Source organism: Cyclopterus lumpus, chromosome 6 (genome assembly GCF_009769545.1).
Source record: "Cyclopterus lumpus isolate fCycLum1 chromosome 6, fCycLum1.pri, whole genome shotgun sequence".
NCBI classification, from domain to species: Eukaryota; Metazoa; Chordata; class Actinopteri; order Perciformes; family Cyclopteridae; genus Cyclopterus; species Cyclopterus lumpus.
The window spans coordinates 26,868,798-26,884,724 of record NC_046971.1 but is presented as its reverse complement, the minus strand read 5'-3'; the positions used below and the strand labels follow the sequence as shown (position 1 = coordinate 26,884,724).

General features: G+C 43.4%; 1 protein-coding gene across 1 annotated transcript in view; it reads left to right on the top strand.

Annotated features, from left to right (window-relative positions):
• LOC117732329 (cytosolic carboxypeptidase 4) overlaps nucleotides 1-15,927 on the top strand; it is a 186,852-nt gene that overhangs the window by 93,748 nt on the left and 77,177 nt on the right. Inside the window, exons 13-15 of the mRNA XM_034535221.1 lie at nucleotides 7,465-7,645; nucleotides 8,423-8,513; nucleotides 9,574-9,837. Of these exons, the coding sequence (XP_034391112.1) occupies nucleotides 7,465-7,645; nucleotides 8,423-8,513; nucleotides 9,574-9,837 (536 nt within the window). The remainder of the gene's footprint in view (nucleotides 1-7,464; nucleotides 7,646-8,422; nucleotides 8,514-9,573; nucleotides 9,838-15,927) is intronic.

Below are 15,927 nucleotides of genomic sequence, written 5' to 3'. Positions count from 1 at the left end.
TCTGTAACTTAGTTTAGTTTGTTATGTCCAGTCTATAACTTAGTTTAGTTTGTTATGTCCAGTCTATAACTTAGTTTAGTTTGTTATGTCCAGTCTATAACTTAGTTTAATTTGTTATGTCCAGTCTGCTCCATAACTTAGTTTAGTTTGTTATGTCCAGTCTGCTCCATAACTTAGTTTAGTTTGTTATGTCCAGTCTATAACTTAGTTTAGTTTGTTATGTCCAGTCTATAACTTAGTTTAGTTTGTTATGTCCAGTCTGCTCCATAACTTAGTTTAGTTTGTTATGTCCAGTCTGTAACTTTGTTTAGTTTGTTATGTCCAGTCTGTAACTTAGTTTAGTTTGTTATGTCCAGTCTGTAACTTAGTTTAGTTTGTTATGTCCAGTCTATAACTTAGTTTAGTTTGTTATGTCCAGTCTATAACTTAGTTTAGTTTGTTATGTCCAGTCTGTAACTTAGTTTAGTTTGTTATGTCCAGTCTATAACTTAGTTTAGTTTGTTATGTCCAGTCTGTAACTTAGTTTAGTTTGTTATGTCCAGTCTGTAACTTAGTTTAGTTTGTTATGTCCAGTCTGTAACTTAGTTTAGTTTGTTATGTCCAGTCTGTAACTTAGTTTAGTTTATGTCCAGTCTATAACTTAGTTTAGTTTGTTATGTCCAGTCTATAACTTAGTTTAGTTTGTTATGTCCAGTCTGCTCCATAACTTAGTTTAGTTTGTTATATCCAGTCTATAACTTAGTTTAGTTTGTTATGTCCAGTCTGTAACTTAGTTTAGTTTGTTATGTCCAGTCTGCTCCATAACTTAGTTTAGTTTGTTATGTCCAGTCTGTAACTTAGTTTAGTTTGTTATGTCCAGTCTATAACTTAGTTTAGTTTGTTATGTCCAGTCTGTAACTTAGTTTAGTTTGTTATGTCCAGTCTGTAACTTAGTTTAGTTTGTTATGTCCAGTCTATAACTTAGTTTAGTTTGTTATGTCCAGTCTATAACTTAGTTTAGTTTGTTATGTCCAGTCTGTAACTTAGTTTAGTTTGTTATGTCCAGTCTATAACTTAGTTTAGTTTGTTATGTCCAGTCTGTAACTTAGTTTAGTTTGTTATGTCCAGTCTATAACTTAGTTTAGTTTGTTATGTCCAGTCTATAACTTAGTTTAGTTTGTTATGTCCAGTCTATAACTTAGTTTAGTTTGTTATGTCCAGTCTGCTCCATAACTTACTTTAGTTTGTTATGTCCAGTCTGCTCCATAACTTAGTTTAGTTTGTTATGTCCAGTCTATAACTTAGTTTAGTTTGTTATGTCCAGTCTATAACTTAGTTTAGTTTGTTATGTCCAGTCTGTAACTTAGTTTAGTTTGTTATGTCCAGTCTATAACTTAGTTTAGTTTGTTATGTCCAGTCTATAACTTAGTTTAGTTTGTTATGTCCAGTCTGCTCCATAACTTAGTTTAGTTTGTTATGTCCAGTCTGCTCCATAACTTAGTTTAGTTTGTTATGTCCAGTCTATAACTTAGTTTAGTTTGTTATGTCCAGTCTATAACTTAGTTTAGTTTGTTATGTCCAGTCTGTAACTTAGTTTAGTTTGTTATGTCCAGTCTATAACTTAGTTTAGTTTGTTATGTCCAGTCTATAACTTAGTTTAGTTTGTTATGTCCAGTCTGTAACTTAGTTTAGTTTGTTATGTCCAGTCTATAACTTAGTTTAGTTTGTTATGTCCAGTCTATAACTTAGTTTAGTTTGTTATGTCCAGTCTATAACTTAGTTTAGTTTGTTATGTCCAGTCTGCTCCATAACTTAGTTTAGTTTGTTATGTCCAGTCTGCTCCATAACTTAGTTTAGTTTGTTATGTCCAGTCTATAACTTAGTTTAGTTTGTTATGTCCAGTCTATAACTTAGTTTAGTTTGTTATGTCCAGTCTGCTCCATAACTTAGTTTAGTTTGTTATGTCCAGTCTGCTCCATAACTTAGTTTAGTTTGTTATGTCCAGTCTATAACTTAGTTTAGTTTGTTATGTCCAGTCTATAACTTAGTTTAGTTTGTTAAAACCTGCTTCACAAAGAAGCTCTCCCAAGACGTTTGTTTTTTACTCATTTTCTCTGGCTTATGGGTTCACTGATACGTAATACGTGACCTCTTGAGATGCGCAACGTATTTCGTGACCCTGTGAGAGGCTCAGATGCAAAGTCGGTATCCGGTCCTTTTTCAAAATAAAACATTTTTACGACTTTGATAAAAACTTTTTTCATTCACTCGTTCTGTGCGACCCGGTACCAACCGACCCTGGAGTTGGGGACTGCTGCCGCATAGGACTCCCATCCAGCTAACAAACTCACTTTGCTGCCGACTTGCTCCTTTGTGGTAAGCGCTCTGTTCAGTTGGTCATTTGCTAATCGATACATACGTGAGCACAAAAAGATTTTAGGCCGATGGGTTGAGCATTGGAGATTAGCCGCGGACAGACAGACGGACACAGAGTTGCACGTACAGATAATCTCCTGGCGGGGGTAATAAATACAGTGTAGGCTTGTCTTGATCCCCTGAAATGTTAAATCAAGTGTGTGTGTGTAAAAAAAAAAGACAGAAATAGATTGTGTCAGAGACAGATGGGCGATAATAAACGAGTGTCTTGGTCCGCGATAATGTTTCATGTCATAAAGCACAGGATACCATCTAACTTGACTCATGATTAATGTGTTAATATCTGACTAATAGGAAGCACATTCATCCTAATTTGTCACTTTTTTTCATCCCCAGATGTTCTCTGCATTCCAAAAAAAATACAATGACTGATTATTACAGCGAGAGGCTTGTTTTCTCCATCAAATACACCGTGTGATGTCACACGCATACAGTAGGCAGTGTAGACAGCTTAGCCATGTGTCTTAGTGCATTGTGATGTGCTTTAGTTCATTTATATGACAGCTGAATTTGACTCCTCTGTGTGTAAAACATGAGTGTGCCCCTGGCTGCAAACCTGGCCTCAGCAAAGCAAAGAACTTTGGAAAAGATAAGTACGTTCGCAATGTAAAATAAGTCTCAGGAGGATTACATGGAGAGCTACTACCTCTCAATATGTTTCAACTCGCTTGTAAACATAAATAAAATACAGTCAATAATGTTGATTGTCTGCTGAGAAAGGTCCCCGACCGACAGTTAATGTGATTGCAGAGTCAACTACCAATGGATCCAATCAGCTGCCTCGCATGTTTCTTAAATAGAATGTCCATCCGGGGAGAGGGATCCTCCTCTGTTGCGCTCCTGAAGGTTTCTTCCCTTTTTTCCCTGTCAAAGGTTATTTTTGGGGAGTTTTTCCTGATCCGATGTGAGGTCAAAGGTCAGGGATGTCGTATGTGTACTGATTGTAAAGCCCTCTGAGGATAATTTGTAATTTGTGATATTGGGCTATACAAAATAAACTGAATTGAATTGAATTAAAAATTAAATAACTCAGTGTAGACTGATGCCACCAAATCATGGAGCATGTTGCCATTCAAGCTACACGTCTGTGCCTCCTCACGTCTTTGTTTTCAGGCTTTAGAAAAACAACCCGTGACGAGAGGATTTTGACCAATTGCGGGTGAAATGCAGATGCCTCTGGAACAGCACGTTCTCACGCCTAACCCTCTAATGCAGACACTTGGTCAGAGGCCCATACGCTTCAGACTATGATGCTTCAGGTAACCCTCGACCTGTCAGTTTACACTCGTGGTGTTTTTCCAAAATAAACGCCCGTCTTCACGTGGAAATTAGGTTTAGGCAACAACTTAGTGAGGCTCAGAGAAAGAGCGAGGTGGCTATTACCTTGACTAAAGATTGATGTGACAAAGTGACATCGCCAAGCTAAACAGTTAGCAACATTTTCTCCCCATCTATCTTATAGTTCAGCCTTCTGCGTTAGCGGTTAGCTCCCGGCTACATTGAGGTATTGATCTCGGTCCGCAGAAGCCTTATGAGCAACATGTTGTCTTATAAAATGCTTCACCGATATTGTAGCTCGCTAGTCTATGAGGCGCGTGTCTCTGCCCATGCTCGTCTTTGGCTCAGTGGTAGAGCAGGATTGTCAGGGTTAGCAGAGGATCGGAGCCCCGGCTCCGCTTGTCAATGTCGAGATGGCCTTGGCACTTAACCCCAAGTTGCTCATGTAGCTGTGCCTATGGTGCGTGAATATTGCATGGCTGTTAGTTAGATGGCTCCTTATATAAACATTTCTTTTTAGAAAGACAAAATATACTCCGTACCCTCCAGCTGTAAACGTTACATAACTTTATAGCATAGACTGTATATAAGAGGTGGACGAAGTCATCGTGACGTCACCCATTAGTTTGTGGACTGCCGGGCTGTTTTTCTTTGCAACTGATGAATGGATGTGACCATATTTAAAATGCAGAGGAGTGACGTAGAGACGCCGTATATGTCTCTGGTAGCGGCAGTGACCTGTCAATCACAGTAGCCCCACCCTAAAGCGTACTCTGCTTTATGGTCTATTTATTCTAAATGACCATCATTTACTAAATAATCATCATGCTGTATTTAGTGAGTTAGTGAGGCTTGAAAACTAATCATCTCAAGTCATTTTCTCAGACTTTTTATACTTTTTTGCAATCGAGTCGTCGCCCTCTGCTGGTCAATATAGAGAATGTACATTTTAAGGCACTTCCACGTTGGCTTCACTCGATAAAGCCGGAGGTCGCCTGCTTTATCACCTGATTGAGCAGCAGAAAGCAAACCAACAACGAAAAGAATAGTTTCACTCAGATTTCAGCTCTTACATCCTCAACAGCAAAAGCCCATTGACATGATTTAGTCCAGTTATGAAAGCTCGTAAAATGAAAGAGTTTCACACAGAAGAAATCATGTTAATTGCTGAGATCTCTAGACAAAGAGTCCAGTAGAAAAACAATACCTGTCAGAAGATCAGACCATCCATTTGCTACTCACATTTCAGCCATTGACTGTATACAAGCCGTGATATAAAAAGAAAAGAAGCTTCCCACTTCAAGCTTGGAGAAGCAGATCCAGTGCTGGCCGGAGGCCTGAGTGAACAAAGCAGCTGCTCAGCCCTGCAGACACCGGGGTGCCCGGAACAAGCACATTACACATGTAGAGCAGTCGGTCTGTTCCACTGCTGTGATTTCAGTGATAGCATCTGTTTGTGTGCTCATTGGGGAATTGTACTGAACAGATAGTTAAAGATGATGATTGCATATGAATGCTATTCTACTTTTCATTTCTCCACGTTCCCAATGTCAATAACCAGAATAACTACTGAGTGGCCAGACTATTAACATCCAGTTAAGGCTGCATCACTGCTTTCCAGAGTTCAGTCGGTCAACTTTTGACATCCTCCCATAAATTAAAATGTGTAAAAAGAAGAGTTTAGAGAATTCATTTACCTGATAACAATCTTTTATACTTTGAATCAATACATGTGCAGGAGGAAACGTGTGTCAGGCAGTGCAGACCAGCACGTTATCATGGGCAGGAATCCAAAAGGGGACTGCTGATGTTCATTTTCCACCGCTTCAAAATGATCCAATTCTCCAATGGTAGATTATATTAGATGGAGCTATAATGATAATGGTAAGCGCTGCTCACCAAAAGGCCGGGATTAAACTAATAAGGTGTACTCAGCAGGTCACAGCAGTTATTTCAATGTGTCAGACGCTTATTTAATCAGCATTTCATATCCGTCTCAGTCGCGTATCTTTTATCTGCGTTGTGATCAATAATCATCCTGCCAATCAACAGTGTTTCTGCTCGCTCAGCCCAAACAAACGTACAGATTTCAAATGAATCTTTGCAGTTTATTTAGTTACATTTCACTTTTATAACAAATGCAAAAATGTGTATACAAATATAATCAAAAAGTAACTCAAAATAGGTTGAAACCTTGACCCAAGTCACAGTAATGACACGCCCATCCACATTAACATTTAATAAAAGACATGTTTAAAAGGTTTTAAATGAACTGACATTGACAAAACAGAACGTCAATACTGTAATGTTCTGTTGATAAAGATGTCTACCTATTGTGTTTTAGAGATATCTACTGATAATAGCATGCTACCCAGCTAGCCCCGGCCAGTGCCGTCTTGTTATATCAATTGTACCTCATGGTGGCGATAGTGAGTCACTGTAGCGTCCAGTCTGCTCTCACTATAACGTGAGAGGCCGAAGACGTAGAGCTGCCCCCGAGGGCTTGTCAATCACGTTGAAGGTACAGGTGCACACGTTTTTATAGATTGATAATTAGACCGCCAACCTTTCAGTTTGGCGGTCAGCTACTCGCATTCAGCCATCGCCGCTAACCCCAGCGCGGAATGAACATCGGTCTGGGGCTGGCCTCTGTAACGGCAGAAAGAGGAGATTTGCTGGGAGTCAATGCGGTTCCCCTGAATTAGACCCCCCCCGGGATTAGACCCCCCCCACAAAGTAATCTTCTGAAACGGAAATACGAGTCATTTCCTCGTTTCTGCCAGTTTGGATTTAATCCAATAAACAAACACGGACCGCTCAGCCCCGCTTGAGATAGCAGTGTTATTTTGACCGGGTGGAGTTTCAGCAGTTGAAATGAATTTTCCATAATCTTGCCCTGCTGTATGTTAAATACTCAGCTCTGAATAAAACGTTGTGTCAGATCCTTAAGCGCATTAATAACTTCACAGGAGATTCACAGCCTTCAACGGAAAGAAAGACGCTATGTTAATGAGCAATTAATTAGCCTTCTTTTGTATTTGTCAAACTTAAAAAAAAAAAAATTGTTGTCCAACTTAATTCTGGATTTTTCCCAGTGGAGCAAGAGTTTCCTACTTTACTGCATTCAAATGCTTATTTTCAACTGACATTACTGTTCTACAGATGAACTGATACATTCAGTTTGAATTTAAAACACAACTGTGAACCAACCACAATCACTTGTTCATTCGTGTTTTTATTGTTTAGATAAAAAACCGGTAGGTAATATTTCCTCAATATGTGTAGCCTTCTGGATGTGTCCAGACAGGTCCGGGCTTGTCTTCTGACTGGAGGGATGCAGAGGGGTTAGCATGCTGCTTCTCCAGACTCACCTGTCTTCTGACTGGAGGGATGCAGAGGGGTTAGCATGCTGCTTCTCCAGACTCACCTGTCTTCTGACTGGAGGGATGCAGAGGGGTTAGCATGCTGCTTCTCCAGACTCACCTGTCTTCTGACTGGAGGGATGCAGAGGGGTTAGCATGCTGCTTCTCCAGACTCACCTGTCTTCTGACTGGAGGGATGCAGAGGGGTTAGCATGCTGCTTCTCCAGACTCACCTGTCTTCTGACTGGAGGGATGCAGAGGGGTTAGCATGCTGCTTCTCCAGACTCACCTCGTCCACACGTCATGTTCAGAGTCCACCGAGTGAAACTTGGGTTTAGGCAGACGTGGAAGACATTTGTTTGCCTTTGAGCAAATCACACGACTGCAAACCAACGTCTGTGTCCCACAGGAGCTGGGCTTGAGTTCCGAGCCAGAGGAGAGTTCAACGTCGTCGTCATCATCGGACGAGGAAGCTGTGCTGCTCAGCGATTTACGGGTTCACAGCTCCAATAGGGACAGAGGGAGCAGCAGTGCCAGCCACCAGTCGTCCCCCTCCTCCCTAGAGACCGACCCAGAGGGACACGCACCAGGTCAGAGACGGGTCCAAAGTAATGTCCAACATGCATATTAATATTGAGATAAAGGCGAGATAACCTATTGACAGACAGCTCAGAATAACTGCATCACTTCTTAGAGAAAATCATCTCCTAATCACAAGTGCACATTAATAAAAACATTTCTGTAAATGTGCCAGAGTTAGCCAAGAGGCTATTTTTCATCTGTAGTTTAGCTGCAGATGTTCCACTATGTAACGGTGAATGTCTGCTGTTGGTGTACAGTGAGTTTATCACTGCTTAGAGGTTGATGAGTGGAGCCGTGGAAAATCCAAAGAGTGAGCTAAATTGGTGATCATTCTTTTTGCATTTTTCACAGCAAGCAACTCGTTTCACATTCATAGTTATGTGAGTCATAGTTATTGTAAAAGTAGGGATTAGTGCAGCTTCAACCTGTTCTGCATGGCGGGCCATACACAACAGCCTTCAGACTGGTAAATGAACAATGTCTGTTTAACAAGAACAGCTTTATTCAAAAGATCCAGAAGTGGTAATACAACTTTTTGTACTTCCTAGCTTTGCATCTTATTACATTTGAAAATATCTTAAATAGAAATAGCAAAATGTGATTCATAAATATTTTTATTTACACAATAAAGTCTATGTATTCATCCAATAATTAAAAAATGTAAATAATAAAACTAATACACGGCCTTGTTTTCTTCATGACCAGCTGTCCTTGTTTTAAAAACCACAGCCTTATTCTTGAAAAGTGTCAATCCAAATGCACAATGTTCTCTCCTCTCCCTCCAGCTGCTGCCCAGTTAGAGGCCCTTGATTTCCACAGTCACAGCAGCATCCTGAGCACCAGCCCCGGCTTCAGGACCGGGGTTGGACAGGCAAGGTACGCGCACACTCAATATTTCCTCTTCATGGACGTCTGGACAAGGCGCTTGTCAAGCTGTGATAATGATGGAAGGACACGTAATCTGAATGCACAAAGGAAATGAGGCTGAAAGGTTTCATGGAGGACACTGACCTCAGTCAGTTCCTTAAAAACACCTCCTCCAGGCAGGAGCAACGCTTCGCCTCGCTTCTCTGCTTGTCCCTGCTGGGAGCCGAGACCGCACAGCTGGGGCCTCAGGCTCTACTGCTAAGCCCGCTGGAGAGAAGGGAGGCACGGAACCAGAACCAGGACTCGTTGGGCTGCAACCAAATTAAGTTTTCTAAAAGGGATTCTGGTACTGAAGGTTCCTTGTTGAATGGGGTCACAACATAAAGGATTGCTTTATTTTAACAACCAACTCTATAACCATGCTTTTTCCCATAATTTCTTGTTTGTCAAAAATGTTGCCGTATTTTAGTAACTGTGGGTAATTACTTTAGTCATTTGTCATTTTTCACCTAACAAACACAGGATATCCGTTCCATTCTTGTCATATCTCAGAAACTCACCGAGGGAATTTACTAACATCTTTTAAACAAATTGGATTAAAGGCCAAGGTCACCATAACCTTACAAAACACAATTTTGTCGATAGCCCAGAAATGTATATGCTATTAATAGGATCAAATAATGAAGTGATGACATCTTGGAAAGACATGGATTTAAAACTTGTCTTGTGCGTGACACTTGGGCCTTCCTACATAGAGGACAACAGTCAAACTAAAAGGGATGCAACACTCTGTAGACTTTGTATGTCTCTGTGGTCGAATTGATTTTCTTTTTTTTCTGTTATCATGACTGACTTTCTATCCTTTTGGCAGCCATTATTCTATCGCAGTGATTTGACAGTTGTATACATCTTATATAATTTGTCATGGAACATCTATGTTGTTAACATATTGACAAGTCTCAGAAGAGACTAAGATATATAAATATTCAAAAAATCATCATATCATCTTGTCTGCCTTTGATTGCTAACTCTAGAAGTAGGGACTTCTGATTATTTTCTTTACCTGTAGGGTTGAAGCCCCCGTGGGTCAAAGAAGAGAAGATCAGGATGAGGAGGAGGATGCAGACGACTCCCACCACCGTACCATGATAGACAGGTTATTGGAGAGACATGGTTCTTGTATCCCCCACCATGAGCCCAAGCTGTACTGCGCTGCAGCTGCCAAAACCAATTCTATTCCAGGGTTCAGCATTCTGGCTTTCCCGGATTTCTGGGGGCACCTCCCACCACCAGGACATGAACCCATGTCCCCACGCAAACCCAACATACAGAGGTACGCCATGCTCATTACCGCACTAACCTGATGTCTGGGAGTAGTGTCATCATGAAATATTAACATAGAGATCGGGTTAAGAATGGTTCACTGTCATAGACTGTATATAAGTCATTCAATTCAATTCAGTTTATTTTGTATAGCCCAATATCACAAATTACAAATGTGTCTTTACAATCTGTACACATACGACATCCCTGACCTTTGACCTCACATCAGATCAAGAAAAACTCCCCAAAAATAAACTTTCACAGGGAAGAAAGTGAAGAAACCTTCAGGAGAGCAACAGAGGAGGATCCCTCTCCACGGATGGACAGAACACTAGATGTCATCTTGACTTTAACAAATTGTTTGTTGAACTAGTTTTGAAGCCTCAAGTTCGGCATTTCGGCCACGATGTCGCAATCTTGGTACACCCAAAAGCTGAACGAGACATTATTTTAGGCAACCGAAATGTTGCAATTAACTTTTCTGAACTGAGAACACACTGTGAAACGGTTAAAGTCATTAGCTGCATCTAAGAAGTGGACGTAGCCTCTCGTGACGTGGAGTACGCTGCGACGTGATGCTGATCCCGGCTCAACTTTTGCCACGAGGCGACATCATCCAGCGAGGCGCTTGGTAATACAGGCAAGGCCACGTTCCTGGTAGATTACTGTGTAATGGTAACATGAAACATGAAACCTAAAAGGAACAGTGTTCACAGACCAAGTGGCCATGTGGGAAATGGCAACTGAGGAAAATAGTTTTGATAGCCTTCCTACAACCAGCTAACATGCTAACTTCAAACAGGCTCAGGTGGTTATATGTGCATCACCCTCCCCCACTCTCACTCATTACTATCTTCCCCTACCATCTCTCCCAGCCTCCTCGTCACGTTCCATTATTCCCTCATCCGTTCTTTTATGAAGCCAGCAGATGTGACACCGCCGTAGCCGTTTCTCCTTCGTAATGGTCCCGTGATTCTTCCCTCTTCCTTCTTTGTGTCCTCCCTTGACCTTTATATTCCCTTTCTGTCTCTCTTCAGTGTGCCATCCGTCTTCATGCAACTATGGCAGTAATGGAATAGTCAAGGTAAAATAGATCTATTAATACTAGATCGCTCCGATATGAGTTTGGTGTTCGGACTGTGAGCGTTCACATGTCAAGCGTACACAGTAATTATACATGATGCAGAAGTCTAACACAGAGAGGACAAGAGAGAGAAATGTTTGAGTGAAACCCTCCGCCCTGTGAAACCCTCCGCCCTGTGGAAACCCTGTGAAACCCTCCGCCCTGTGAAACCCTCCGCCCTGTGGAAACCTTCCGCTCTGTGGAAACCCTCCGCCCTGTGAAACCCTCCGCTCTGTGGAAACCCTCCGCCCTGTGAAACCCTCCGCCCTGTGAAACCCTCCGCCCTGTGAAACCTTCCGCCCTGTGAAACCCTCCGCCCTGTGAAAACCTCCGCCCTATGAAACCTTCCGCCCTGTGAAACCCTCCGCCCTGTGAAACCCTCCGCCCTGTGAAACCCTCCGCCCTGTGAAAACCTCCGCCCTATGAAACCTTCCGCCCTGTGAAACCCTCCGCCCTGTGAAACCCTCCGCCCTGTGAAACCTTCCGCCCTGTGAAACCCTGTGAAACCCTCCGCCCTGTGAAACCCTCCGCCCTGTGAAACCCTCCGCTCTGTGAAACCCTCCGCTCTGTGAAACCCTCCGCTCTGTGAAACCCTCCGCTCTGTGAAACCCTCCGCTCTGTGAAACCCTCCGCTCTGTGAAACCCTCCGCCCTGTGAAACCTTCCGCTCTGTGAAACCCTCCGCTCTGTGAAACCCTCCGCCCTGTGAAACCCTCCGCCCTGTGAAACCCTCCGCTCTGTGGAAACCCTCCGCCCTGTGAAACCCTCCGCCCTGTGGAAACCTTCCGCTCTGTGAAACCCTCCGCCCTGTGAAACCCTCCGCCCTGTGGAAACCTTCCGCTCTGTGGAAACCCTCCGCCCTGTGAAACCCTCCGCTCTGTGGAAACCCTCCGCCCTGTGAAACCCTCCGCTCTGTGAAACCTTCCGCTCTGTGAAACCTTCCGCTCTGTGAAACCCTCCGCTCTGTGAAACCCTCCGCCCTGTGAAACCCTCCGCCCTGTGGAAACCCTGTGAAACCCTCCGCCCTGTGAAACCCTCCGCCCTGTGGAAACCTTCCGCTCTGTGGAAACCCTCCGCCCTGTGAAACCCTCCGCTCTGTGGAAACCCTCCGCCCTGTGAAACCCTCCGCCCTGTGAAACCTTCCGCCCTGTGAAACCCTCCGCCCTGTGAAACCTTCCGCCCTGTGAAACCCTCCGCCCTGTGAAACCCTCCGCCCTGTGAAACCCTCCGCCCTGTGAAACCTTCCGCCCTGTGAAACCCTCCGCCCTGTGAAACCCTCCGCCCTGTGAAACCTTCCGCCCTGTGAAACCTTCCGCCCTGTGAAACCCTCCGCCCTGTGAAACCCTCCGCCCTGTGAAACCTTCCGCCCTGTGAAACCCTGTGAAACCCTGTGAAACCCTCCGCCCTGTGAAACCCTCCGCTCTGTGAAACCCTCCGCCCTGTGAAACCTTCCGCCCTGTGAAACCCTGTGAAACCCTCCGCCCTGTGAAACCTTCCGCCCTGTGAAACCCTCCGCCCTGTGAAACCCTCCGCTCTGTGAAACCCTCCGCTCTGTGAAACCCTCCGCTCTGTGAAACCCTCCGCTCTGTGAAACCCTCCGCCCTGTGAAACCCTCCGCCCTGTGAAACCTTCCGCCCTGTGAAACCCTCCGCTCTGTGGAAACCCTCCGCCCTGTGAAACCCTCCGCCCTGTGAAACCCTCCGCCCTGTGAAACCCTCCGCTCTGTGAAACCCTCCCTCCGTCCTGTGAAACCCTCCGCCCTGTGAAACCTTCCGCTCTGTGAAACCCTACGCCCTGTGGAAACCTTCCGCTCTGTGGAAACCCTCCGCTCTGTGAAACCCTCCGCCCTGTGAAACCCTCCGCTCTGTGAAACCCTCCCTCCGTCCTGTGAAACCCTCCGCCCTGTGAAACCCTCCGCCCTGTGAAACCCTCCGCCCTGTGAAACCCTCCGCTCTGTGAAACCCTCCGCTCTGTGAAACCCTCACTCCGTCCTGTGAAACCCTCCGCTCTGTGAAACCCTCCGCCCTGGGCCATGCATTCCAATTTCACTTCATTTCTGTGTTGATTGCTGCCGACAGCGAGTGCCACGGTTTCTTTTAGCATCAGAGTTTAATATCGAAGTTCACAAGTACCATTTGGTTCTTGTAAACAAGAAAAGATTATTCACAAACATTAGCTGAGCGCTCCAGGACAACACTTCACCTGAAGTCATGAGAGTTTACCATGTTGAGGATACATGGCACATGGAGGTTTGAATGTTGTTCCAGACGTTTTTCCAACAGAGTTCTCTTGTGAGTAGATAATGTTGGCCTCATTAGTGCGGAGGGGAGATAAGGCAAACGTCAGTACTCGTTCTGGGTCCTTGGGTATATTGTGGAGCAGGGCCCTATTTCTCGTACCTGGCTAACATGTTTAGCGTGATCATTTCGCGGATGAGATTACACAAGCGAGGCTTTTCGGTTCCTCGAAGCAAGTTTGGAAAAATCACCATAGCAACACGTCAAAAATTTTTAGCCTGCTCCAGCGCAGGCTCATTCAGTCTAGCTGGATAAACTGGCCACGCCCCCTGAAGAAAATGGAAGCTCACTTCCTCATTGATGAAGGAGTGGTATTAGTTATATTAAAGTTTTATAGGGAGATGACTATGTGATGATGACTTGCTATACGAGCACTATCCATTCTGCATTTATCATTTATTAAAGACCTTCTCAAGCTGTACATTGAACACCACACGCCGCAGCAGAGCATTGACTGTCTCACAGACTGTATGCAGAGCCTTACATTGTTGTACATTGTGGTACATTGTTGTACATTGTGGTACATTGTTGTACATTGAGGTACATTGTTGTACATTGTTGTACATTGTTGTACATTGTTGTACATTGAGGTACATTGTTGTACATTGTGGTACATTGTTGTACATTGTTGTACATTGTGGTACATTGTTGTACATTGTCGGTGATGCAGAACATCGAGAAAGCCGTTGTATGCCACGCTGTTCGTAAAGTTTATTTAGCGCTTAAGAAACTCATGGATGTGTTCATTGCGTTCCCTGGCCATGTCCAAGTAAATGCAATAAAAGTTCCATATGTTCATCGCCACCTACATGAATATACACATATATATTATCTATGATCAAAGAGTTGAGATAGTTATTTTAGATCTCATTGGATGATGCATGTCATTACGCCGACTGCCAGCAGGCACATTAAAAGAATGAGGCACTTAATATGAGCCGATACATTTTTCCAACACTGATGATGCATTGAGAGCAGATTCATGAAAGTCAATGCAGACGAATGGATGCGAATAAAGAGGATTTCCATCCACTTATCTAGACGTATAGTCGGTGTCGAGCTGTGTGAGCATACGGGTGATATATTATGTATAAATATATATATATATATATATATATATATGATATTAATGTTATGAACCCAAACACGAGAGCATTAGATGTTCCGACGTTTGTGGGATTTCCACAACAAGTATAAAGCAGAAATAGTGGTTATTTTTTAATCCATGTTGAATGGCGGAAGTTATACATGTTTCCATGGAGATAAGTCACGCCCCCTCTCAAGCGCGAGTGAAGTGAATGAATTGATAAGATTTTGCCATGATTATGGTCTGGAATGCCTCATATACGTTCATGATCATCTCCTGCTCCTCAGAGGAGAAAAATAGGCTCTTCCCTTGAGTTTATTTGAAATCATGTTTTCTGTGATCGATGTTTCAACCTTTTGAAGTCGGATGGGCACGCGCAACTATCCTGATTACTGAAGTCTGGTTCAACTATCCTGATTACTGAAGTCTTGTTCAACTATCCTGATTACTGAAGTCTGGTTCAACTATCCTGATTACTGAAGTCTTGTTCAACTATCCTGATTACTGAAGTCTGGTTCAACTATCCTGAGTACTGAAGTCTGGTTCAACTATCCTGAGTACTGAAGTCTGGTTCAACTATCCTGATTACTGAAGTCTGGTTCAACTATCCTGATTACTGAAGTCTGGTTCAACTATCCTGATTACTGAAGTCTGGTTCAATTATCCTGATTACTGAAGTCTGGTTCAACTATCCTGATTACTGAAGTCTGGTATAACTATCCTGATTACTGAAGTCTGGTTCAACTATCCTGATTACTGAAGTCTGGTTCAACTATCCTGATTACTGACGTCTGGCTGAAATTAACGAGATGGTTTGAGGGCGGATCAGCCTTTGTGTGTGTGTGGGGTGGGGGGAGTGTGAAACCTTGAGGAGAGCAACATAGGAGGATCCCTCTCCATGTGACCAGATGAACAGAGTTACAGAGTTACATAAACACATTACATGAATATGACAATGTATGAATGGAACTCCAATCCATGAAACAGAAGGAGGTAGAGAGGAGGGGGCGGGGCATCAGCAGGGCCAATGGGAGGCCGGTTCACCAAACATCAGACACCTCCAGGTCCAATGGACCCTCTGAGACGTGAAGTCACAACGACTCAGGGGAGGAAGCAGAGTTAATAAGGTGCAATGGAGAGATGTAAATTCATCCATAAGGAGAGAGAGAGAGAAGAGGAGATAGGTGCTCAGTGTATCCTAAAACATCCCCCAGCAGCCTATAAGCCTATAGCAGCATATCAAGGGGCTGGACCAGGGCAAACCTGATTCAGCCCTAACTATAAGCACTATCAAACAGGAAAGTCTTAAGTATACTCTTGAATGAGGTGACTGTCTGCCTCCCGGACTGAAAGTGGAAGCTGGATCCATACAAATCTATCTATCTATCTATCTATCTATCTATCTATCTATCTATCTATCTATCTATCTATCTATCTATCTATCTATCTATCTATCTATCTATCTATCTATCTATCTATCTATCTATCTATCTATCTATCTATCTATCTATCTATCTATCTAGCAAAACAATTTTCAAGACACCTGAATAATAGTGCACAGGTATTTAAGTCTTTTCGGTCAGTTTGCGCTGAT